This window comes from Helianthus annuus, chromosome 9, assembly GCF_002127325.2.
Source record: "Helianthus annuus cultivar XRQ/B chromosome 9, HanXRQr2.0-SUNRISE, whole genome shotgun sequence".
Classification (NCBI taxonomy): domain Eukaryota; kingdom Viridiplantae; phylum Streptophyta; class Magnoliopsida; order Asterales; family Asteraceae; genus Helianthus; species Helianthus annuus.
In genome coordinates this window covers 94,777,782-94,804,693 of record NC_035441.2, presented here as the reverse complement: position 1 = coordinate 94,804,693, position 26,912 = coordinate 94,777,782, and the positions used below count along the sequence as shown (strand labels likewise).

At 41.4% G+C, this 26,912-nt stretch overlaps 3 protein-coding genes across 6 annotated transcripts; 2 read left to right on the top strand and 1 right to left on the bottom strand.

Annotated features, from left to right (window-relative positions):
* Window positions 1-1,366: 1,366 nt before the first annotated feature.
* Window positions 1,367-17,807, top strand: LOC110877665. The gene is made up of 4 exons (XM_022125829.2): window positions 1,367-1,568; window positions 16,372-16,525; window positions 16,639-16,914; window positions 16,999-17,807. The coding sequence occupies exons 2-4, from the start codon at window positions 16,391-16,393 to the stop codon at window positions 17,644-17,646; spliced, it is 1,059 nt and encodes a 352-aa protein (XP_021981521.1). The 5' UTR covers window positions 1,367-1,568; window positions 16,372-16,390; the 3' UTR covers window positions 17,647-17,807.
* LOC110877664 lies at window positions 8,922-12,773 on the bottom strand. Its single transcript, XM_035976983.1, has 7 exons — window positions 12,074-12,773; window positions 11,837-11,992; window positions 11,573-11,704; window positions 11,246-11,494; window positions 10,075-11,174; window positions 9,714-10,004; window positions 8,922-9,639 (listed from the first exon to the last, which is right to left on the bottom strand). The coding sequence occupies exons 1-7, from the start codon at window positions 12,771-12,773 to the stop codon at window positions 9,226-9,228; spliced, it is 3,042 nt and encodes a 1,013-aa protein (XP_035832876.1). The 3' UTR covers window positions 8,922-9,225.
* A 2,038-nt stretch (window positions 17,808-19,845) lies between the features above and the next one.
* LOC110877662 (proteasome assembly chaperone 4) lies at window positions 19,846-24,959 on the top strand. 4 transcript variants are annotated; one of them, XM_022125824.2, is made up of 7 exons: window positions 19,846-19,983; window positions 22,801-22,865; window positions 23,344-23,542; window positions 23,662-23,730; window positions 24,312-24,387; window positions 24,467-24,531; window positions 24,675-24,959. In XM_022125824.2, exons 3-7 carry the CDS (start codon window positions 23,372-23,374, stop codon window positions 24,753-24,755), a joined length of 462 nt encoding a protein of 153 aa, XP_021981516.1. In that variant the 5' UTR covers window positions 19,846-19,983; window positions 22,801-22,865; window positions 23,344-23,371; the 3' UTR covers window positions 24,756-24,959. The 4 variants fall into 4 exon arrangements, with proteins under 4 accessions (XP_021981516.1, XP_035832750.1, XP_021981517.1 ...); XM_022125823.2 differs by lacking the exon at window positions 19,846-19,983 and adding an exon at window positions 21,466-21,600 and having other exon boundaries at window positions 22,803-22,865; XM_035976857.1 differs by lacking the exon at window positions 22,801-22,865 and having other exon boundaries at window positions 23,342-23,542.
* Window positions 24,960-26,912: the final 1,953 nt, after the last annotated feature.

Here is a 26,912-nt window from a genome sequence, read left to right as displayed (position 1 = left end):
AAGATGAATCATTTGGATCCGACTCGCATTTAGTGTAACCTTTGATATTTTCCGCACTTTTGCACTTTTTAAGAGATTATCTTAGTTATAGTAGTAGGCCCCCCTCTTTTGAAGGTGACGTTACCCTCAACCCAGTAGTTTGAGTCAGCAAGGATGCAATCCTAAAGGGTTGGATAATTAAAAGATAATTAATTAAGTTATTAATGCGTAATGTGGTAGGCCCCTCTTTTGAAGGTGATGTTACCCTAGGCTTAGTGGTTTGAGTCAGCAGGGATACAATCCCAAGTAGCCGGGTTAATGTATTAATAGTAGTTTACATCTGAGGGGATCAAGCCATTCGCACCCCCGCCATCCAATACCAGTGAGTATTAAAGGAAGTCCTAGTAAGCGTTGACCCAGGTCCTTACTGAAGAAGGCAAGAACCTTACTAAACCATTCCCTTAACCCCCGACCAGGTAGCCAACATATCTTTATATAGACCGTAGAGATATGAATGATGTAAATCTTTTATTTTATATATAAAGTAAAATAATGCTCAGACACCAAAAAAAAAATGATAAGGAAGATCCCTCTATCTCTCTGTACATATTATGTGTCAAAATTGTGTCTTGTAACTATCATATATAGACATAATTCATCAGTTATTAATTTACATAATTCATCAGTTATCATATATAAATTGTGTCAAAATTGAGATTACATATTACTACAAGAGCATTTCATATCACAAAAATACTATTTTCATGATATTGTTATAGTTTACTTTGCTAAGTTATTAATTTACAATAAACATGCTATAAAGTGTTATCATAACAACTTTTTTTCAACGACCAACAAAAGCTTGATCCGATCTATCATCATTTCAGAAGGAATGAGTCATGACTTAACCCAGATCATTTTTGTTTAGACGAGACTCAAACCTATAATCTCTAGTTTAGGAATGTTAATGCCAATGATCTCTATATCAAGTGGTGGAAGACTTGCATTCTTTTGAGAGATGCAAGTTCAACTCCCACTTGGTGCAGAGTGAGTCATTGGTGGGCAATGATAGAAGATCTAGGGAAATCTGGGTTCGTTCCTTGAACTAAACGGGTTTTAACGGTAATTTCACCGTCGTGCTTAAAGGCGTGTGGGTTACCGAGTTTTCCCCGGAATTGGTGATTGACTCGGGTTACTCTTGAAGTACTCCGTTTGATTCAATGGGTGCCTCGAAAGTGTTCGAGATTAACTCTGTTAACCGTTAAAAAAAAAACAATAATGTGATTGGCATTATCATGAATCAGGTACTGTCAAAATATTTTTGTTTTTCTAGAAGTAAGATTTGTGTCCACATATATCTAACACATTAATTGTGGCAGCCACCAAATCCTCACCAATTGATCGGCCCAAGCCACAATTGTCAAACCTGGCTTGTGGCTAACACGACGTCGTTCCACAACTCGGGAGTGTGGACAGCATATTACCATTACCCCTTTCTTCATTTATCCCAACTACTCTTCAATCCCCCTTTGATTCTTTCATCACTTTTCTTCTTATCTAATAACATTAGATCTCATACGTGTTCTAAGGTACGATTAGATCTGTTCATGTTGTTAATTGCATAATTTGGCGTTTTTATTCAATTATTGATCGGTTTTTGATGAATTTTTGGTGAAAATGAGAAGTAGGTTGACTTTTGGCGTTTGATTGAGATTGTTTACTCTTCGATTTGCTGTTTATATGATATGTTTTGATTAGGTTATGATGTATGAAGATTTGTGTAATTATGTTCATTTCTACATGCGTTTTTGTGTGGATCGGTGATTTTGATTGAATTTAGAACTAGGTTTTGTTGGATTGGGATTAGATGCTATAGTTTACGAAGAGTTGATTTAGTAATAGTGTAATACTCAGGTTTTTTGCTTTATTTTTTGGAATTTGTGAAGGAATTGCATCTTTTTTGTGTGAATTTGTAACTTGATTGTGTTGACGTTTAACTTTTTGATGAAATTGAGAAGTAGGTTGACTTTTGGTGTTTGATTGGGATTGTTTACTCTTCGGTTTGCTGTTTATTTCATAAAATTTGATTTGGTTATGGCATACGACGATAATCGGTGATTTATGTTCATTTTGATGTGTCTTTTCGCATGGATCAATGATTTTGATTGAATTTAGAACCAGGTTGTGTTGGATGAGGCTTTGATGCTAAAGTTTATGAAGAGTTGATTTTGTAAAACTCATGTTTTTTTTTTTTTTTTTTTCTGAAATTTATGGAGGAATTATTGAAGGGGTATGGTCCCAAAAAGTCGCGCAAACCTCATAACAGGTTGCACGTGAGACCATACTCCTTAGCATAACAACTTGATAATAACAACCTCGCGCAGCTCACATCACATTGTGACTTACCCCCGCGCGAGGAAGAGCACATAATAAACTCAGATAGCAACACTTAGTATAAAAACAATGGTATAAGTGAGCACACTAACCCCGCGCGGGTTAGTTGCCACCAAACAAAATCCTCTCCATAGGAAGACGCGCTGTTACCTACAGAGGTACACAGGGTACAAGTGGCAGTAAAAAGAGCCAATGAGCGTCCAGCAGGCTCTGTTCAATCGTGCGCCACGATCTTCTGACGATAAGTACACAAGGACGCCTACATGGCACCAATCAAGAGACGGGGACAACTGTCCCACGATCTCCACTTGTCTGCTGATGACAGAAGGGACAACAAGGCCGACAACAATGACACGTGGCTCCAATCAAGGTGCGCCAGCACCGACGAGCATCTAGAAGCCACTAAGCAGTCGAGGCCAGCGAGGCAAAAAGTATATTCGTTGTTGTCCGTTTCTGGCCCAAGGCCCATCAGCCCACAACCTCTTACACCTCTCCGGCTATAAATAGAGACCTTCATTCCTCAGGTGACTCAATCTATTCTCTCGGCTCTTACTCTTAACTACTTAATTACTCTCAAAGCAATCGCTTATTCTCACGCCGGAGCCCGGTTAAGAGGGAAACCCCCACATTCCCCTCTTAACGAGTAACGGTGTTCTGTTTTGCAGGTTGATTAACCAGTCGGAGCTCAAATACCTCAAAGAAGATTAACCACTATGATAGGAACATAAACCCCTCTAATTAATACCTTAATTAGAACCCGTGTTTCTTCATTGGCGCCCACCGATTTTTTCTATAACCACCCTCATCTTCTTTATTTGAGCCTTTGACATCTTTTCATCCTTCGACTATGACCGGTCAAGGAATCTTTCCAGAGTTCGGCTTCGGAGCCAACTCCAACACGGCCTTGGGTGAAGGAGTCCAAAACCTCCAAGCCCAAATCGAAGAGATAGGTGAAGTTGAGATCACCAACACGGGGGGTCAGCGCGGGAGCGTTACCCGTATCACACAAATGGCCACCCCAGGTAACAACGGCGAAGGACCGTCCAACCCGGTGCCACCTCAAAATGTATCTGCATTACTTGGCTTACCAGAGGGCGAAACCCCAGCCTCGTGGTATGCCAAGAACATCGCCACTATCAATGCAGCATACCAATCGCTCATCGCGCAGCAAGCAGTGTTGACGGCAGAACCGTCCTTGGTCACTCCTCCTAGTCAGGGGGTGCGCCAAATGCCACCACCAGCCAATCTTCAAGGCAGAACCAACAGGCCTCCCCCTACAAGACGTGTAAGCGTACAAGACACGCGCGATACAAGAGGGGAAACGGATAGTCACTATGAATATCCGTCGAACCTTCAACGAGGCCCTGTTCACAGCCGGCTCACGCCGCGCAACATGAACAATGAATGGGAAGAAACCGACCCATATGATCCTACATGGGAAGGTGATGAAGAGTCGTCAGTCTTCAATCGTTTACCAAAAAACCACGAGTACTATAAGCCAAGACAACACATTGGCTACACAGAAGAGGCTGAAAGAGATTTCCGCCTGGCTTACAGGCCAGCGGAAGCTGCGGAACACTCCAAGTTTATCCCGAAAATCGCACTCGCACCACTCTCACGAGAGAAGCTACCCCCAACCGTTGGGAAATTCAATGGGTTGACTGACCCAGACGACCACGTCAGAACATTCACGAGTGTGGGCTGCATGGGAGGTTGGAACATGCCCATGTGGTGCCACCTGTTCATTCAAACGCTGACCGGAGCGGCTCGCGCCTGGTTTGACAGCCTTCCGCCCGGAAAAATTAAGTCATGGACAGACTTCAAGACACAATTCTTAAGCTATTTTAGCCAACAACGTCGCTATCAGCGTGATACGGCGGAAGTAGAAGACATATGGCGAAGGGATGGTGAAGGTCTGGAGGACTTCATCACGCGTTTCAACAAAGAATGTTTAGAGATTGGCGGCGTCAGTGAGCAACTCATGCGCTGCCACTTCAAGAAGGCTATACGCTGTGATAGCCTCATTAGAACCATCACAGGCAAAGATGGGATGCCAAAAGAGTGGGATAAACTGATGGAAGCAGCAAAGATCGTCGCGCAAACCGAGGAGTCCCTTGCTGGTGGAAAGGGTTATTACTCCGAAGATCGATTTTCAAGAGCAAACGAGAGGCCGCGCGACAACAACAACAACAAGCGCAACAAGTACAAGAGTCATGACTGGAAGTCTGAGAGACCCAGAGGCCGTGACGACAGGCCACGTTACAGAGAAGATGCGCGAGATACGATTGACCGAATCGGTTACAAGAAAGCAATCAGAGACGACAACCGTGACAAACACTGGACTCCGCTCACAAAAACTCCAAAGGAGGTATTAATGACGGAGAATGTCGATTTCAAGGCGCCAAGGCCAATGACAAACAAGAAAGGGCAAGACCCTAACTTGTACTGCGATTTTCACAAAGACTCGGGGCATTTGACCGATGACTGCTACAGTTTGCGCCAGGAAATCGAAAGAGCGCTCAAAAGCGGCAAGCTAAGCCATTTAGTGAAGAATGTGCGCAAGGACACCCGTCAGCTCCAGCGTCACGATGAAGGCAGCCACAAAAAAGTGAGACGGCTAGAGACTCACATGGTCAACGGACCAAGATACACCGCGAGAGAAAAAGGCAAACGGCCCTACGAGCCTTCTTGGCAAGAACAGCAAGTCATATTCCCAGTAGTGCGCGGCGGTCCTCGCGCTACACGACCCGTCGTCATTACTGGTATAATTGGTCACTATGAAACAGAGTACATCTTCATCGACCCAGGAAGCACAGCCGACATCATCTACGAACAATGTTTCAATCAATTCGATGAAGAAGACAAAGCGAGACTCGAGCCAGTCGATTATCCTTTGTCCGGCTTTTGCAATGAAATGGTCTTCCCTCTCGGCCAAATCAGTTTCCCTGTCACGCTCTCTGACGGGAAACATTCAAGAACAACAAATGTGAACTTTATGGTAATGCCAGTGAAATCAAGGCATGATGTGCTTCTTGGAAGGGAAACACAAGGCGAACTAAACATGGTGACTTCAACACCTCATTCTGCCATAGGTTTTCCTACCAAGACAGGCGTCGCAATCATATACGCCAAGAAAGAAGTGATGTCAACTGAAGAGCTGCGCCCAACAAAAGCGGCGAAGGTCTCTACGACCGAGCCAGAAAAATGGGTCTTAAACCGCAAGTACCCAGAGCAGACAGTGACAATTGGCCACGCCATTTCGTCAGACATCAGAAAACATTTAAAGCAACTGCTGTTCCGCAACATGGATATATTTGCCTGGACCCCGTCAGACATGACCGGCGTCCCGCGCAACATAACTGAGCATTGCTTAAACACGTACCCTTCTGTAGAACCAAAAGTCCAGCGAAGGCGCAGCCTAGGCGCGGATAAGACAAAAGCGATGAATGAGCAAGTATGTGAGTTGCTCAAGGCTGGAATCCTGAGAGAGGTAAGATACCAAAGCTGGGTCGCGAACCCTGTGATGGTAGAAAAATCAAATGGCGGATGGCGCATGTGCGTTGATTACACTGATCTCAACAAGGCGTGCCCAAAGGATTGCTATTCCTTGCCTGAGATCGATAAAAAAATTGATTCTCTCGCGCCATACCGATGGAAGTGCTTTCTGGATTGCTATAAAGGATACCATCAAGTGCAGATGAAGCTAGAAGATGAAGACAAGACAGCCTTCAGGACTGATCTTGGAATATTCTGCTACACCAAAATGCCTTTTGGTTTAAAGAATGCAGGCGCGACCTATCAACGCTTGATGGACAAAACCTTCGCAGGTGACATCGGAAAGCACATTGAGGTTTACATCGATGATCTAGTGGTGAAAAGTCCCGAAGAGGACCAAATGTTAAAAGACATCGAAAAAACGTTCAACTCATTGCGCAGCGTAAATATGAAACTAAACCCAGCCAAGTGTTCCTTTGGCATGGAAGAAGGGAAGTTTCTGGGCTTCATTGTCACAAACGGCGGTTTCAAGGTGAACCCAGAGAAGGTACAAGCTATAGAACGAATGCCCTCGCCAAGGAACATCAAGGAAATGCAACGACTAGCCGGCCGGCTGGCCGCGCTAAATCGATTTCTTTCCAATCACGCCGCAAAGTCGTATCCCTTCATTAGCACGTTGCGCAACTGTGTGAAGAAGCAAGAGTTCAAATGGACCCCGGAAGCCGAAACAGCTTTTCAACAAATGAAAGCGTGTCTGATCGAACTCCCTACGCTGACGGCACCGTTTGAAAAAGAGCCCCTTGTGCTGTACTTGTCCTCCTCGGATAAGGCAGTAGGGTCAGTATTGTTGGTAGACAGGAACGGCGTGCAAACCCCGATCTATTACGTCAGCAGGATACTCACAGACCCAGAAACAAGATATTCCACAATGGAAAAGCTGGTTCTTGCGCTACTACACGCCTCCCGAAGATTGCGCCGATACTTCACAGGCCATGTGATAACTGTGCTTACCAATTTCCACATTGGCACTATACTTCAGAAGCCTGAGACATCAGGCAGATTGGCAAAATGGGCCATTGAACTGGGCGGCCATAACATCTTGTATAGGCCGCGCCCAGCCATTAAGGGGCAGGTCCTCGCCGACTTCATCACAGAAGTACCGGCTGATAAAATCAAGGAGTGTGAGATGGTAGAGACGCCCAAGGAAAACACAGCAGAGGAGATTTGGATGCTTTACACTGACGGGGCATCAAATGAAGATGGCGCGGGAGCAGGTTTACGTCTAGTGAGCCCAGAAAAGCACGAGTTTACTTACGCCATTAAGCTCGACTTCAAGAACACCAACAATGAAGCTGAGTATGAGGCTTTTCTGGCAGGCTTACGCCTCGCCATCAAGATGGGAGCAAAAAACTTGCGCGCACATGTGGATTCACTCCTGATAGCCAGTCAAGTAAATGGCATATACGACGCGAAGGGTGAAGTCATGGCTTTATATCTGGAACAAGCGAAAGAATTGCTCCAACAATTCAAAACCCACGAAGTCATACATATCAATCGCTCAGAAAACAAGCCCGCAGATGCCCTGAGCAAGCTCGCCTCGACCTCCTTTCAACATCTAGCCAAGGATGTAAGGATAGAGGTACTCAAAAACCCATCGGTTTTACTGCGCCAAGTTAACGTAATCGAAACAGGGCAGACATCATGGATGACCCCTATCATCCAATACTTGGGAGAGGGGGTGCTTCCTGAGAACAAAGCGGAAGCAAGAAAGATCCAAAACAAAGCCCTACAGTACGAAATGCACAACGGTATCTTGTACCGAAAATCCTTCTTGGGACCACTACTGCGCTGTGTGGACCCCCAGGACGCGAATTATTTGATAAGGGAAATCCACGAAGGGATTTGCGGCATCCACTCCGGACCAAGGATGGTCGTCGCGAAGATCATGAGCGCCGGTTACTACTGGCCGGGTATGCATGTTGACGCAATGAAGGAGATCCGCAAGTGTGACTCTTGCCAGAGGCACGCTCCAAAAACGTTGCGGCCTAAAAATGATCTTATCCCCGTGTCCACCGCATGGCCCTTTCAGCAATGGGGAATTGACATGGTAGGACCCTTCCCGGATGCCCCCGGCGCCGTAAAGTTCATCATAGTAGCTGTCGACTACTTCACGAAGTGGGTAGAAGCCAAAGCCCTTGCATCCACCACAGCCATGATTGTGCGCAAGTTCATATGGGAGCACATCATATGCAGATTCGGCCTCCCGCTCAAGATCGTGACAGACAACGGCACCAACTTCGCGTCAGACGATCTTAAGAACTGGATGAAGGAGATGAACATTGAGCACACTTTCACCTCCGTTGCGCACCCACAAGGCAACGGACAAGTGGAAAGTGTGAACAAAAGCATCGTCGAAGGGATAAAGGCCAGATTAGGAACAAGGCGGCGCGGATGGGTCGATGAGCTCCCAAGCATTTTATGGGCTCATCGGACCATGCCAAAGACAAGTACCGGCGAAACCCCTTTCAGCCTAGTCTATGGCTCAGAGGCGGTAATCCCGGCAGAGATTGGCTTGCCCTCGCCGCGAATGACCACGGTCAACACGGTTGACAATGAAGCAGAAAGGCGTCTAGACTTAGACTTATTAGAAGAACGGCGTGAAATCGCAAAAATCAGAGAGGCCAAATACAAAACCCAGCTGGAAAGGTACTACAACACAAGGGTTCGCATTTGTACCTTCAATCCAGGGGAGTACGTCTTTCGCGACAACGAAGCGTCAAATGCGGAACGCCCAGGGAAATTGGCACCTAAATGGGAAGGCCCATATCTGATTCATGAGGTCCTAGGCAAAGGGGCCTACAAATTGCGCACCTTAGATGGCCACATCTTACCAAGAACTTGGAATGCGCAACAATTGCGCAAATGCTATATGTAACCTTTTCGGCCTCGCGCCATTTTTCAATTTCGCCACGCCGGCTACGAGCCATTGGCATGAAGGCCTAAGAGCCAACTTCTGATTTGAATGAAAACATACGACATGTTCTATTACATTGTTTTTTCGTTACAAATGCATGTTAAACTTCTGATTAGCGCGAAAACACTCCAGCATTTTGAGATGGTTCAAAACCACCTCCAAGGTCCTCCGCAAACAAAGCGCGAGACCGGGTGGCCACCTTATGCTTAGAAAACGCTTCCATTTATTCGAGCTAATTTAACCTAAGTTTTTACAGCAATGCAATAATTGCAACAGAAAAAACGAAGTCATTTCATTGTCATTAAAACTGCGCAAAAGCGCATCACTTACAATCAAGTCAGAAACAAAGGCACAAACGCCTATCAACAAACTAACAACCTACTCTATTTGTCTTCGTTCTTCTCACCATCATCATCTTCGTTCCCCTCACCATCGTCGCCATCGTCATCACCTCCGCCATCATCACCAGCTGCTTCCTCATCAGATGATTCAACAGTAATCGGTGGATCAAGGATCGCCTTGAGGCGCTGACACCAATCATCCTTTTTTAAGGCACTAACAACCAAGTCCATGATGGGCAAGGAGAGGTTGTCATATGAGTTCTCAGCACTGGCCAGCGCAGCATCAGCTTGTTCCGTCACTGAGCAATGACTTGTATCGAATTCTTGTCCCAGCATTCGCTCAACATGATCAGCACACTCCAGGTAACCTCCTCGATGACCAACTGCACGCGCCGCATCCGTAAGAGCAGCAACAGCGCGATCTAGCTCGCCGGCGTTCAAGATGGAATTGGCAACCTTCATCAAAAGAGGAGCATTAAGAATAAACTCTTCAACATGTTAAAGAAAAAGGTAAGGCAAAAAGGACTTACCAGCACTATTCCCCGAGTGCGCATCCATTCTGCTTCAGAAACAAGCGTGTCCACAATGCCTTGGGCCTCAGAATAATTTGTCTGAGCCACGTTAAGCGCCGCAGTGCTGACAGCACGCGCCTCCTCAGCATCGATGGCCTTGACCTTCTCTGCCTCAAGGTCGATCTCCAGGGACTCACATCTGTCGATTTGTTCATCCAAGCGACGTTTGAGCTCCGCAATCTCAACGTCCTTGGCCTGGAGATCTTTGTCCTTGGTGGACAGCTGAACCTTAGCTTCAGACAACTCAACCTGGAAGTTGGCAAATGACTTAGAAATTTTATAAACAACAAAGGAGAAAACGAAAGGAAAATCAACTAACCTCCATCTGTTGTTTAGCGGCTGTCTCAACCTGCGCTTCCTCCACCTTCGATGTCAGCTCCGCTATCTTAGCCTCAAGACCAACAATTTTTTGTCGAGCCGCATAGGCGCGCTCGTTGTCCTGGGCGCAGATGCGCTTGAACTCGGCCTTCTCCTTGGCCAGTTGCTCTTCCACATTATGAAGTTTCTTTTGCAGGCCCTCGCGACCCCACTCTTCAGCTTTCCTATCAGCCTCAAACTTGGCTTTCTCCTCATCAAATGTGGCCTTAGCCTTCTCAAATTCACCAACACGTTTTAGCACACGTTCTCGGTAAGCCTCCCAGTCGGCGCGCTCTCTGACCATTGTTCGCCATTCACGAACTATCTGATGGTTAGCAGATCGAGCGTTGGCCTCGGCAAGAATGTAAGTGCGGTACAACATTTCATGCGGCTTCGCCTTTTGACGGTTAACTTCGCCAGGAGTGAATTGGTTCAAGTACCAATCGCGAGAAGGACCAAATTCAACAAACGTATCCTTCTGCCTTAAGCTCCAAGGGGCTTGATGAGGAGCATCACCACGTTCCTCTTCAGTATAAGTTTTATAATATATATCCCCGACGGTATCCTTCGCACCTATCACATTGGGGTTATAGCCCCCAGCTCCTCCAGAGCTTGCACCACTAGACACATAGCGCCCTAACCCCTTAGAAGTAACAATCGGCGCAGCGGGGGGAGGTTTTGGGACACCAGACTGCCCTTGAACAGAAGACTGATCGGCAGCTCTTTCTTTCCTCGCCTCTTCCGCCTTCCTCTGCCTATCCGCCTCCTCCCTCAGCTTTCTCTCCTCTTCCGCTTTTCTCTTCCTCTCCGCCTCCAGCTTTCTCTCCTCCTCCTCCTTCCTCTTTTTCTCTTCCTCTTCTTTGCGCTTTAACTCTTCAGCCTTCTTCTGCGCAGCAATCCTACTCTCTTCTTTCCTCCGATCCTCTTCTGCCTTTTGCTGCGCTTCAGCAGTTTTCGCAGCATCACGCGCAGCAGAATCGGAAGGTTCAGTGGCAACCTTAGGTCTTTTCGTGCTGGGTTCAACAAACTTAACCCCCTTTTCAGGGGTCTTCTTCTTGATCTCTACAAGAATAAAGCAAACGCACTTGAGCAAAAAAGAGGTTAAATTATAAAGAAGGGAGATAAGAGCATACCAGGAGAAAACTGGTATAACGAGCGCAACTTGCTCTTCTTCCCAACAACGGGAATAACAACTGAAACAGGCGCAGAGGCCATACCAGTTGTCGCCTCGCTTCTACCCCTCTTTCTTCCAATCAACGGGGCAGTCTCTTCTTCCTCTTCTTCTTCATCCTCAGGATGAGATGGAGTTGCGTCAGCATCCGGGTTACGAGAACCCGCGCTCCCAGAGCCCTTTGACCCACCAGCGCCAGTCTTTCCCATAGCTGCATATGATAAACCTTCATAAGAGTCACTGATTATCACGTAATCGTCTAAGTCACGTTGCCGGAGGCGAAGCGTACCTTTGACAGCAGCAGTAGTTGCGCGACTGGCGCCAGGACCCTTGCTGGTCACTTCAACATCCGCCTTCTTTTTCTTCTTCGAAGGTTTCTTCTTCTTCTCCTCTGGGTCAACCCCCAGATCGCGCAACACACCTGCAAAGATTTTAGGCAACGAACTTAACTCGCCATTCGAAGACCCTACTGACTCCTCGCTGGAAAGATAGAAAGTCTCTTTCCCAGCAGAAGTCACAGAGCGCAATGGACGAGGTTTAGGATAGTGCGCACCTTCAGTTGCATCCGGCGGCGAGGCGAAGGCGTCAGCAGCAGGAAGCATGAAGTTCCCCTTTATCTGGTCATACCAGCCTTCCTCATCATCGCGCAGAGGGCGAACGCCCATGGAGCCACCAAAGGCTGGGAAGGCAGCCTGATAGAGTTGCGTCTCTACACAACAAAAACAAAGTATAAGAAACCAGTTAAGTGAATGTACTCGGAAACAAAACAAAAAGGGGGAAAGTATCTAACCTTGATCCCCGATCTTCAAGACCGGGAGTTCCCTGCTACTAGGTGACCACTGGTCACTCATCTTGGCAGCAACCAGAACATTCTCCCCAAATACCCGGTTAGGGGTTGCGGTAAGCCGCTGATACCACTGAGCAGACTTCGGTATAGGAAGGTCCTCCTTTGGTATAACCTCGGTCCATTCCCTAAACGGCATAGCTATTGGCAAGACTTCCTCCCGGATGAAGAAGAACTTGGGTTTCCAGTCATGGAAACTCTTGGGAGGATTCAACAAAATCTTCTTAGCCGTACCACGGCTAGCAAAAGAAAAGAACCCCATTGTTCTTTGCAGTTGATAGAAGACACGAAACTTATTCACCGTCGGCTCAATGCCGTGGGATTGACACAAGAACTCAAAGTGCCTCACCCTCACCATCCCAGGTGGGCTTAACTGTGAGATATGAAACTTGTAGTAGGACAAGATGCTACCAAAGAAGTTAGTCGCCGGCAGCCGGAAGTTTCCTTGAAGGAAGAAGTCTTCGAACAAAGTAATGTAACCGGGTGGGGCATCAGCCGCGGTCTGACCCTGAGCAGGGTACCGGGCATCCCACTCCGGTGGAAACCTAAAACTTCGAACGATCTGTTCGAACAGACCTAAGTCCCATCTAAGGACTGGAACCGGTCCTTCCTCACTAGCAGCAACCTCTTGATGCTCTTCACTCATGTTTTTAAGATGATCTGGAAAAAAGGCTCGAAGAAGGCTTGAAGATTTGAAGAAATCTTGAAGAAAAGGAAGAACACTTTGAAGATTCAAAGAGTTTTGAGAGGAAATCGGAGAAGAAACAAAGAGAAAGTGAATCTCTCACCTTTCTCTTCGGATATTTATACCCATCGCATTTAATGCGATGGGTAACCGTGCCGCACTAGCCGCTAGGCTAACCAACAGAAGGTTGCCACGTCAAGCGGGAAACCAGGAGTGACGGTTACCACGCGCGCGTGGGCCTCACTCTCCTGACATGAAGTGCAACCGCCGCAGGCGGCATGATGACACCCGTGCCAGGGGTCAACTCAAACGTCGCCCTCAGCGACTTATCTCACCAACCTGTCAGAAGTTCAAATTTCGAAGTTTCCCGCCATAAAACATGCAAGTAACTTCATGCAGAAGTCATATGAGTCGCGCCAGATATACGTAAACCACTATAACCCCGCGCGCTTAAAAGGACAAACAAGAAATCACTCGACACCTGCCTAGTACCTGCGCATCGAAAACAACAGTTTTCTACATGCGCCTTACAAGTCAGGACCAAAAGGACAATTTCCCTTCTCTTATTTTTATTAAGTCCAGAGCTCCAACCACTTGCGTTGCGCATGGTGCAGCACTGGACTGGGGGGACTTGAAGGGGTATGGTCCCAAAAAGTCGCGCAAACCTCATAACAGGTTGCACGTGAGACCATACTCCTTAGCATAACAACTTGATAATAACAACCTCGCGCAGCTCACATCACATTGTGACTTACCCCCGCGCGAGGAAGAGCACATAATAAACTCAGATAGCAACACTTAGTATAAAAACAATGGTATAAGTGAGCACACTAACCCCGCGCGGGTTAGTTGCCACCAAACAAAATCCTCTCCATAGGAAGACGCGCTGTTACCTACAGAGGTACACAGGGTACAAGTGGCAGTAAAAAGAGCCAATGAGCGTCCAGCAGGCTCTGTTCAATCGTGCGCCACGATCTTCTGACGATAAGTACACAAGGACGCCTACATGGCACCAATCAAGAGACGGGGACAACTGTCCCACGATCTCCACTTGTCTGCTGATGACAGAAGGGACAACAAGGCCGACAACAATGACACGTGGCTCCAATCAAGGTGCGCCAGCACCGACGAGCATCTAGAAGCCACTAAGCAGTCGAGGCCAGCGAGGCAAAAAGTATATTCGTTGTTGTCCGTTTCTGGCCCAAGGCCCATCAGCCCACAACCTCTTACACCTCTCCGGCTATAAATAGAGACCTTCATTCCTCAGGTGACTCAATCTATTCTCTCGGCTCTTACTCTTAACTACTTAATTACTCTCAAAGCAATCGCTTATTCTCACGCCGGAGCCCGGTTAAGAGGGAAACCCCCACATTCCCCTCTTAACGAGTAACGGTGTTCTGTTTTGCAGGTTGATTAACCAGTCGGAGCTCAAATACCTCAAAGAAGATTAACCACTATGATAGGAACATAAACCCCTCTAATTAATACCTTAATTAGAACCCGTGTTTCTTCAATTATATATACTTTTTAAATTGAATTTGTGACTTGATATTGTTGAGTTAACTTTTGGATGGGATCGGTGATGAGTTTTTTTTGATGAACTTGAGAAGTAGGTTGACTTTTGGTGCTGTTTATTCCATAAATTTCAGTTAGTATATGATATATGGTGGTAATCAAGTAATCAACAATTTATGTTCATTTCAACACGTTTTTTTGTGTTGATGGATGATTTTGATTTAGTTTTAGAACGAGGTTGTGCTGGATGGGGCTTTTATGCTAAGGTTCATGATAACTTGATTCACTAAAACTCAGATTTTTTTGCTTTTTTATCTGAATTTATGAAGGGATTACATCTTTTTTTAGGTGAATATGCAACTTGATTGTGTTGACTTTTAACTTTTTGAGGAAATTGAGAACTAGGTTGACTTTTGGTGTTTGATTGGGTTGTTTACTCTTTCGGTTGCTGTTTGTTTCATGAATTTTGATTAGGTTATGATATCGACGATACTCGATGATTTATGTTCATTTCTACATGCATTTTCGTGTAGATCGATGATTTTGATTGAATTTAGATCTAGGTTGTGTTGGATGGGGCTTTGATGCTGAAGTTCATGTTGACTCGATTCAATAAAAGTCAGATTATTCACTTTTTTCAGAATTTTGAAGGAAGACATATTTTTTTTATGCAAGTTTGTGACTTGATGACGTTGAGTTTTAACTTTTAGATGGATTATTTATTGATGAGTTTTGATGAAATTGAAAACAAAATTGATTAGATGAGTTTTAGATAATTTTGATGTAGTTTTGACGAAATTGAAATCTAGGTTGATTATATGATTTATAATGCTAAGGCATGATGTTGTTTCTTGATTTGGGAAAAAAAAGCTATTTACTCTTTAAATAATTATTTCTTTCTTTCCTATCTGGTACTCTTTCTTTTGTGGATTAGGTTTGTGAATTGATAACTTGACTATGTTGACTTTGAGCTCTATATTAAGTTAGTGTAGGGGTTTGATGAACGGGAGTATAGTTATGATTTAATGACTTTCTGATGCTAGATATTGGAAGATTTGTTTTTTGTACTTTGTAAAACGGCCTACTTGTTTTTATCAATTAACGGCCCAATTAGATTAAATCTATAGATGGTTGTCTTTTGTATATATTTTTGGTTATCGTATAACATGGGTGGGATTTGTGTTTGCGTAGAATGAATTAATATTTCACCGTGCGTATGTCAGTGTACTTTCTTGATAACCGTGAAAACCTGTACCAGTAACTCTCGGGCCCGCACGAATACCCCGCTGGCTAACCAGCTAAAACGTAGCTCGTGCTGAGCAAGTGGCCGTGTGTATATGTTTAGTGTGTTGTGCTGTATTCATACAAGATTTTTACTAAACTTATAGTTATTATTTGTGTGGTAGATTTTGATGAGGGGCGTTTAACTCTAGTTTTGTTACCTAATTTGTGTTTTTTTTTCATGAATCTTTGTTTGGAATTTATTGATCCAAAACCGGATTTAGTCACATAATAGAAAGATCTTATAACGGTATTAGTTATACAACCATCTCATGATCAACACAAGTATATTTAGACTTGTTATGTTTCTAATGTAACATGGTGTAATGTCTTACTCACATGACTTAATAATAAGATTACATGCTCATGGTTTTAGCACATGGTAATTGATTGTAGTTTGAATATCCTCAATTCAAGCCTTGTCATATTTAGGGGCTGTTTGGCGACATCTGAATGGTTAAGTGCTGAACCAGTAAGAGGTCTGAACCATTAAGAGCCTGTATAATGCTTAACCGTTCAGAGGCAAATGTCTGACCAATTCAGATTAGAGGTCTTAACCATTCAGACTCTGTATAAATCTAAACCATTCAGAAGCAAATGTCTGAACCATTCAGACATCTGCTCGTGAAACAAACAGTTTGAACCATTAAGTGCTGAACCAGTAAGATGTTTGAACCATTAAGAGCCTCATTAAGAGGTAAACAAACAGCCCCTTAATCTTTCTGTGTGGTGTAATGCTGATTTACATGTCTTATATGTGCAGGGCATCCTGCTGTCAAAAGATGAATTTTTTCTGTAGGAGTATGGCTGACGAGTCTGCGCCATCACAGCATGATATTGTTCGATGCCCATTTTTGCGCAATATTAATGAACCGACTAACTTCTCATTTTCTTCATCCATGGCTTTCCCATTGCCCGTAAGTTTCTTATATTCCTTATTGATTTCACTCAGAGGGGCAAAAACGGGTCCAAACGTGTGGGTTGGGTTGGAGTGCGTATGGACTAAACTTCGTCATTGTTTTCTTATTAGGCCCGTGGAACCAAAGGTCCTATATTCGAGGACGGTCCCAATTTTGATATGGCATTTAGGCTTTTCCATGGACAAAATGGTGTTGTCCCGCTTTCCGAGGGAACATTGCAATTTCCCCAAAAAGTGAAGCCCGAACAAGTGTCACAACAGTTTAACCCGTTAGCAGCAAAGGCTGCAACTATTAGTCTTTCGAGTTTAGGAGGGTCCTTCGGTTTCGACGCGTTCAATGAGATGTTTAAGAATCATCAAAAGAAGAACAAGAAAAACTCTTCTCAGGTATATGATAAAGTTGCTGATTATTTATAATTTATAATTTTATATCATGTGATCACTTTGTTTAATTTTTAAATGATGTTACAGAAAGGAGACTCGAATCACGAGGCAACGGGTGAGGAGTGGCTGAAAAGTGGGAACTGTCCTATTGCCAAGTCATATAGAGCAGTGAGTAACGTTCTACCGCTTGTGACCAAGGCATTCAAACCGCCATCAAACTTTAAATACCAGTGCCCGCCGGCAATCGTGGCGGCCCGGGCGGCTCTAGCACGAACCGCCTTTGCAAAGAATCTCAGACCGCAACCCCTGCCTGCAAAGATACTGGCGATCGGGGTACTGGGCATGGCGGCTAATGTCCCATTAGGGATATGGCGGGAACACACTAAAAAATTCTCACCGTCTTGGTTTGTAGCCGTTCATGCAGCGGTTCCTTTTATAGCGATGCTCAGAAAGTCGGTTTTGATGCCAAAACACGCCATGGCATTCACAATTGCAGCCTCTGTTCTGGGACAGGTTATTGGATCTAGAGCTGAGCGGTACCGCCTCAAAGCTATTGCGACCAGACCACCGGTTGTGACAGAAACTTTTGTTAGTGAGGTTGACTCGGCAGCTAGTGGGGTTGACCCGGCAGCGGCCAGTGTAGGCAGGTCCCGTTTGGGAGGTATTGCCAAGCAGTGTGGTGAAGCTGTAGAGTGGAAATCAACCCGTCTGCAGGTTGCTGGGCCATCTGCTTAGTATGTGTATTGTTGGTTGGTTGTGTTAATGACTTGAAAATAATAAAAGATACATAATTCATATTGTTATTATTATTATAAATGTTGTCGAATGCCTGTAAGGACTCGGCCCGTGATCTAATATATTAGTAATGAGTAATTTGGCGTGTTATCTGTCTTGTATTAATGTTGGTTATCCCAGGCCCCCCAGGGTTAAGACTTAAGAATCCGTACTAGGGCTGTGATTAGTAAGAGAGGCTCACACATAATATTGTAGCAAAACATAAGCATATTAAAACAGTGATTGTGATGTTTTAAACAGTTTTGCATGATATTCAAATTCTTTCCATTTTAATTTAGTATTATTTTATACATCATTGAAATTATTTAACACACGAATTTAGTATTATTCTATTCAAGCATTACTTTATAATATGATATATTAGTAGCACATGACAAAATTATACTTCAAAACCTTAAATTTACTATTTAAAATACATAAATCGTCCATGTCATGATGACATGGACGATTTATGTATTTTAAATAGTAAATTTAAGGTTTTGAAGTATAATTTTGTTTTTATAAACCTGCATGCATTCTCTCGCCTTCGCATTGCTTCGATGAATACCTTTTGACTTATTACACGGAACACCTGTTTCCCTCTCTACCGATTTACTAACAACATCAAGATTGTAAAAACCCTAATCTATTTACCACTCATCCAATCTATATCTATACTATATAATAAAAGAAACCAACTTTGGGACACATGTCATTCATTGGAGCCATCTATTTTTTAGTTTTCTCATCTTTATCTCCTATTTAATTATAGATAATTAATATTAATTAAAAGATAATTATAAAATTAAATTTAAACAATTCATATAGGAGATAATATAATCTTTTGAAATATTTATTAGATTTCAAAATTATTTATCTTTGATATTAACAAAAGACATACACTAAATATGAATTAATATAATGTAAAGAGTTAAATGTCATTTTAGTCCCTGTGATTAAAGAGATAATATAATCTTTTGAAATATTTATTAGATTTCAAAATTATTTATCTTTGATATTAACAAAAGACATACACTAAATATGAATTAATATAATGTAAAGAGTTAAATGTCATTTTAGTCCCTGTGATTTGGATCATTTTGTCAGTTTAGTCAAAAAGTTTTATAATACACAGGATTTATAAAGATATAACTTTTTATTGATTGGTATATAAAATTACATGTGCTCAACCCATACAATACATGAGGTTCTTAAAAAATGTAACTTTTTTCATTATTAATATATAAAATAAAATTTACTCAACCCGTACAATACACAGAGTTCTTAAAGATATAATTTTTTAGTATTTAATATATAAAATTACATTTATTCAACCCATGTAATAAATAAGATTTTTAAAGATATATTTTTTTATTATTTGGTATGTAAAATTACATTTATTCAACCTGTGTAATAAACGAGGTTTCAAAAATATTTTTTTTTATTATTTGATATATAAAATTATATTTATTTAACCCGTGTATTACACGGGGTTATAACCTAGTAGTAATATAACTAATATAATATTCAATTTATAAAATATAAAAGAAAAACCGGTTTGGATATTCAAACCAGCTCGTAACTCCACCCGATGTGCCACATCAAACTGGTTTGAGTTAAACCGGTTTCAACCCGACCTACACCATCAGCTTGTATAGCGGTAGCTCCTCTCGTAACCTTTTGAGTCAAACATGCTTTAACCTGGCCTGGGTACCAACCCAACTGGTTTCAATCAAAACAAACTAACCATCACTAGTACTCTAGTGGTGGCCAATGGCAGGGGCGCAGGATTTAAGGGGCTCGGGGGGCGCCCGAGTCCCGACCTCCCGAACTTTTCGCGCTATAGTGTTACATATGTACTTTTCGTATAGAATCTTTTAGGGATATACGTTTTCGACCCCCGGTTTAAATTTTTTTTAGGTATATACGTTTTCGACCCCCGGTTTTATAAAAAAATATTTATGTAGCCCAAATAAAATAGTTAATAAAGAAAAACCGAAATCAGATCTATCTATTAAGTCCAAATCAGATTATTATGTTTATTATAGCCCATAAATCATTATATGAAGCCCAAATTAAAAGCCCAACAAACATTCTATCCAAACAAAACAAACCCAATCGCTGGTTTGTGTTATTCGAACAGAACAATAAAAAAAAAAGAAAAAACAAACCACGCTGCTGAATGCTGAGAACAGAAACAGAAGGGGCGAAGGGTGCTGGTGTTGTTCGAGACTTCGAGGAGACGAGACGAGGAAGAACCGGCTGCTTGTGGTCTTGTTCGACTTCTTCAATCTTCAAGGTATGTGTTTTGTATTTTTAGGTTTAATTTAGGGATTCAATTTATGTGATTTAGGTTGAAACTAGGGGTGAAATTGGTCCGATTTTTTGCCCTAAACTTGTAAAAAATTGGTCCCATTTTTTGCCCTAAACTTGTTGAAATTTAGGGTGATTTGTTTTGTTAACTTGTGTTATTAGATTATGCTGTGGGGAAGAATACAATCATAACTTCTTTTTTCAAAAGAAAGAATGAAGAACAAGTTGTTAAACATTGTTTACGTTTTAATGTTTTTAGAACGTTTTTATTTGATATTAATGTTTGACCCGACCCGAATCGAATCACCGACATCCTACCCGAACATACACCTCGAAACTACGCGATAAATTTTTTTTTAGGTCCGTTACCTTCCGACCACCCGAACTTTTTTTTCAAGGTTCGCCACTGGCCAATGGTATTTAAGTTCCACCTATGATGAGCCCGGGTTAGTTTTCCCCTGCAGGTCTCAAGTTTGAGTCTGGGTGATAGAGGTTTCTCATTGAGAGGTTTAAATTTGGAATCTATTGTGCGAGGGGGCTCTATAGCACGAACCCAATTAATACAATTTTTTTTTTGAACGGCAAATTTGAATCACTGACGGACCACTGGAGTATCATCGTGCCACCAGAGGAACCACCCGATCATATTCATCTCCACTAGGCATAATGCCACACCAATTCAGGAGGAAACCCAATAAACATGAGAAAACCCCCTTGTGGGAATTGAACCCAGGACCTATTGGTCCTAAAGCCTTATCCCACCACCAAGATGCCACTAGGCTATAAAGCAATGGGCCCAATTAATACAATATATCCTAGGCCTCAACTCACACCTTTAAAAAAAGGCAAATTGGAAATAAATAATCCCAACTCACTGTTATTGGCCAATAATAATCTTAACTCATTTAATCACCAATAATAATCCGAACTATTCACTTTTGTTTGTAAAATACTCCCACGTTAAAAAAACACTAACTAGGTTAAAATATTGTTGATGTGGCTTAACATGTGTGGATTGACGTGGCTGGTTAACATCGTACCTATGTATAAAATGATTATCAGCCTCATTTGCACACACAATCGACTGAATTTGCCCAATTTGTAGAATTAGGGTTTTGAAGGAGAGTGCGATTGTGTGTGCAAATGAGACTTCTAATCATTTTATACACAGGTAAGATGTTAACCTGCCACGTCAGTCCACACATGTTAAGCCACATCAGCAATATTTTAACCTAGTTAGTGTTTTTTAACATTGGAGTATTTTACAAACAAAAGTGAATAGTACGGATTATTATTGGTGATTAAATGAGTTGTGATTATTATTGGCCAATAACAGTGAGTTGGGATTATTTATTTCCAATTTGCCTTAAAAAAAAAACCAAAACAAATTAGGGTCCAAAAAGGTAAAAACAAGCTGCAGATCTTCAGATCCGGGTATGTCGACCCGACCCGAACGAACCCTTGGTTTTCTCACCTGCACGAAAAGTTCACACCTTTTGCCCAAAAACTCTCTCTCTCTACCTCAGACGCTTAAACGAAAACTATCGCTGCTGCTTCAACGCCGGAGCAAGTCTTACGACTCCGTTGACTTGAAATAAACCGGTAACGGATCTTATCATGCGATTTATAACATCAGTGATGTTCTCAATCTTTGATTTTGTTTTCTATGCTAAATCTGCATCTATGTTTCATTATATTCAACGATCGGTCTATTGATCTCTGATTTTGAGTGAACTGGATACATTTTGTTTTGAATTTAGTGTATTTTATTTGCATTGAGGAATTTAGGTATATAACAATTGTATTCGGTTTAACTGATTAATATTGTATGTAGTTATCTTTACAGTGTATAACATTGATTATTGCTTATTATTTTTTTTCACACTTAGGTTACTGTAAATCCTCTATCTGTGTACATAACCTAAGGCATGTGTAATAACTAATACGTTATTGAATAAATTTTTTTCTTCTTCCTTAGTCGAACAACTGATGCGCTGTGCCTGATGCGTGAGCCCTGTGCGCGGTGCTTGTTATAAAAAATACTAAAAAAATAATTATTCATAGCAGTATTTGTATTGTTAGTACTTAAATATTAAAACGTCATGTGCTTTAAACAATATATAATTATTAAAATAATTTACATTGTGTAAAATTGTAAAAGCTATATGTAAACGACAAAATAATTTGTTTAAATAATCGCCACATGAAGCTGCATCGTATCATCACCTGCGTTTTATGGAATCACCTGCCTAGTTACAACCATGGTTTTAAAAAACGTTTTGAGGCAGGCTCGCCTCGAGATGAAACGGCCAAAAAACAAGTCTGAGGCGCGCCTCATGGTGTTTTTAATGTATATGCGCCTCAGAGGGGCTGATGCGCTAAGAAAGCTGCGCCTCAGGGGATTTTGATAGCTGTTTTTGTCTTTTTGTGCCAATTTCAAGCATTTCATGTCGTTTTGAAGTGTGTTTTTGATGAATCTGATGATGAAATTAGTTAGTATTATTATTTCTATAATATATATAATATTTATATTTATTTATTAATACCGCCTCGGCCTTACGCCTCGAGGCTTACGCCCCGTGAGGCGAAGGGAAAACGCCTCGAAACTCGTTTCCGTTCTTTTAAACCTTGGTTACAACAAATGCAATGTTTATGTATTATGCTTGATTGTCTTAGTGACTTAGTCATTCGTGATGATTGTCTAGTTTTTAATTTGCATGAGTTTATTTGTAACAAGATCTGATGTTCAATGCTGGATTACCTAGATACTGATGTATTTTTTTTTTCATTTCTTTTGGTTGTAGTTGTAAGACACTCTTGTGAGAAGATCATCATTACCACTTTCTTGCTTTTGCAACTAATTAGATGTATGTTTAGCTTTCTTTTTCGTTCTTTGTTTTTGGAGGATACATTTTCATGTATTGTATATAGTTGCCAATAGCGATCGTAGCAATCGCTATAGCGCGCTACGTAGCGTATAGGTCTAGTGTTGCTATTAGGGTTGTAGCGATGGATAGCGAGAATAGCGACACTTTAAGTTTTCATTAATACAAATAGCAATTAGATATAGATATAAAATAGCTGGATTTTAGGTTTTTGTTAAATATAGATGTAAAATAGTATATATACCAGGGTATTTTGATATAATATACATATAAAATAAAAAAAAAAAATTCTAGTGTATCGCTATGTAGGGTATAGGTAGCTTATCGCTATTTGTCGTTATTCTCAATTAACAACTATGGTATTGAACTTTTTAAAGCAATTTTTTGTAATGAAATCAACAAATATAAAGTTTCTGTATGTACAGCTGATGAGTTTATAACTTTTTTTTAAATATGTCAGAAACTCTAGCTATCTTAACAACTCAACAATGGATTTTGACCCGCATGCATCAACCATAGAATCAAGTTCCGCTGATGATATTGTTCATGACGTTCAGAATTTGGGGATTAAAGAAGAAGCTAGTACTAACATCACATGTTTCTCTGACGTCTTTAACGACATTCCCATCCATTTCCAAATCATTTGTTTCCCAAAACAGGTTTGTTTCTCTAACGTTACTAGTTTTATATTAAAATTGATTAAGTCAGTCTGTTTCTATTTATAATATGGTGTCCTTGAGGAGTTTAGTTATTGCTAAATTGCTGATATTGATCGTAGATATATGCATGGATCGGTTGTCAAACTGCTAGATTTGGATGCTTGTATGCTGCTGCATCCACAAGACCGGTGAGTTTTACTTTTGATGTTTTATTCTTTTCGGTTCAAGTTAGTGTTCTATAAGGATTTATATCGTACACCGTTCATGTGGGTTGTGATGGATGCACATACATAGCTTGAACAATAATGTTGTAAAAATGTCACGTCACGTCAGTAGCTTCTTAACTATTATAAAAAGTAGTGTTCATAAACTGTTTTAACGACCGAACCGAAGCAATTCGGCTGATATATACAGCGGTCCTACGGTCTAGCCGTCAGTTTGGAAGGAATAACTGGCTGTATGAACTGTAAACTGAAGATGTTCTTCAACCTTTTTGTTAATTGTTTTTTCGTATTTTTGGAATATGCAGTTGTGTATATGTATTATGTCCATGAATCATTTTAATACAAACTAACATTTTGGTCCTTAGATCATATATGAATGGATGGCTGAGATCCCCCTTGTATCTCACTCCGTGTTGAATCCCAACGACCTCTTTTTTTCGTCCGCTCATACTTTTTTTGTTTCTTAATTAGTTAATTATTAATGATTCTTCTTCGAACTCACCCCCTGTAAATAGGTTAGTTACTCAGATATTTTTCTTTTTCAGAATAACATAGTCAGCGTAACTTCCTTGCTTGGTGGAACTTCTGATAATACGGGGGCTGGTATTGCTCGTCGAATAGGTACACCCTTATATACTTTTAGAATTATTTGAATTTTTTGCTTTTTTTGTCTACGGGCTGATTCAACTTATTCTAATAGTTCTGAAGACCGGTGTTCCAGTAACGTTAGCGTGTAATATTCCAAAAGATAGCCCCATGCTTGAGGTTTCCCTCTCTCTCTCTCTCTCTCTCTCTCTCTCTCTCCCCACACACACAAGCATAGAATGACACTACTCTGTATCTTTTTATCATGGTTTGATATACTCTTTAGTTTTTATAATAAACTCTATTTTAAATGAGCATTTTAGGCACATGTTGAAAAGAAGCTGATACAAAAGCTAATCATTCTTGGGTACACAAAGTCAAAATCTCAAGCAGTTATTTCATAGGGAAAAGGTTAGATACATTCACCATCAAGTTCATATATGTAGCCATTGTTCTATGCTGTAGTAGGCAACTTCTGAAACATATATATTTTTTTTTTGAAATGATGACGTTTTAGTCGAATTTACTCACTATTTGAAGTGTAATAGTGTCATGTCGCGCTTGAGTTTGACTTGTTTAATTTGAGAGAGCTTGATGTTATAGACTTATACCTCTTGTTTGAGTCTATCTTTCCTAGCTTCATCTTCGAGATGGATTATCTCTTGCCACGAATCGAAGTTACATGGTTTCTACCATTGAGTTTATCCTTAACAATCTTAGACGTTCTCGTGGTTCCTCTTTGCCTTAGCTTCTACAATCGACGACTTTTCTGTTGCACTACTCTTGACCTTTGTATCTTAGGTAATCTTGTTCGGCTTCCCCTTAGCCTCCATATCAACATGAAGATGTGCAACAATACCCAAGTTTTGTATACTCTTTTTAAACTGTACATAAACCACCCTAAATTTTTATAAAGTTTGTCACGTGGCAGAAGCAGTTTACAATGCTAACTACTAGATGTACAATATTTAAATTTTAATATTGCCATGTGTTGTGAACAATCTTGTAACGTCACTCCCGGACATTTCTGTTACAAGTTCCACGTGGTTGGGGTGTTACATAACAACGTTTACAGATTCAGATTTTAGAAGCTGCAAAGCAAATGTTAAACCTATGTCGGCAGGTTGTCAATTTTTCAGTAAAAAGGTTAGTCACGTGGCAGTGTAAGAAACAAACGACTGTTTCTCTCTTTACATGCGAAGAGGAATACGTTGCGGCATCCAGTTGCTATTCGCAAGTCTTTTGGATCCAACAACAAATGAGAGATTGCGGTTTGCAGTTTCTAACCACACCAATTCACGTAGATAACGAAGCAACAATTTCAATAACTAACAATCCAGTAAACCACTCTAGTACTAAGAACATTGATAAGCATAGTCAAAATTCACACCGATGAGCAAAAAGCTAATCTTTTTACCAAATCTTTCAATAAAGCAAGGTTTAATTACCTACTTAAAATCAACGTTATAAGAGCATTCACATCCAACCCACTAAAATCTATGAGTGGAGTTTTTATAATGTAAAGAGTGAGTGAATTGCAAATTTTGTCCTTTATTTATATACTCAATTTCAACCGGCGTCCTTTATCTTTAAAATTGATGACTTCTGTCCTTAATGTTTCAAAATCTTACATGTTTTGTCCTTTGAACCTAACCCAGTTAATTTTTATGGTTAAATCAAATCATGTGCAAAGCACATGAGGGTATGATTGTCTTTTTGCAACCACCACTACCACTTGTTTCCACCACCACAACCTCCTTCTACTACCGCCTTCCACCACCACATTCTCATTCTCTCTCTCTCTAAAACACCATCTTTAACTCTTAACAAAACCATACTAAAAACAATAAAACCCTAAATTGAAATACAAAACTCTAATTTTAAGAACCCTAACCAAATCGATTCAGCCAACGTTACCCAATTTTTCACCAATTTTAAGAACCCCAAACAAATTCAGTGCGCAAACAGATTCTGCTGCAAACAAGTATGCCGCCACCAATACCTTTTATCATCATCTCTGCCTTGATCTGTTTAACTAGTTCCAACAAGTAATCAGTTAAACTCCCAAAGCTTGTGCTATACGATATGGTGATAATATGAAATCATTAAGTGGTTAAAACCACCATTACCCATTTAAAAGTCAACAAGAAGAAGCAGCATTGACTTCTACCAATAATTGCAGGCCCTTTGTTTATTCAAACCTTTCAATTTAAAGAAAAATACATGAATTAGCGAAAAACACCCAAAGTAAGCCCAATGTCACCATCATGAGGCCATGGCCGGCGTCCTCCTCCTCCGGCCGCACTCTCTCTGATCTCTCTCTCTAGGCATTATTCTCTCTGCTTCATGAAGTTAGAATGTGTGAGTGTGTGGGTTTGTTTGTAAGAGAGGGGGAGAGAGAGAAAGGAAGTGAGTTAGGGTTCCATGGAGACAAAGATGAAGAAGACGGCTGAAGTTAGAGGGAGGTGGGTGGGTAGGTTATGTGATATATATATTTTTAATATATTAATTATTTTTTTTTAATTTCTATTTCTTTAGTTATTAAAGATATTTTAATTAAA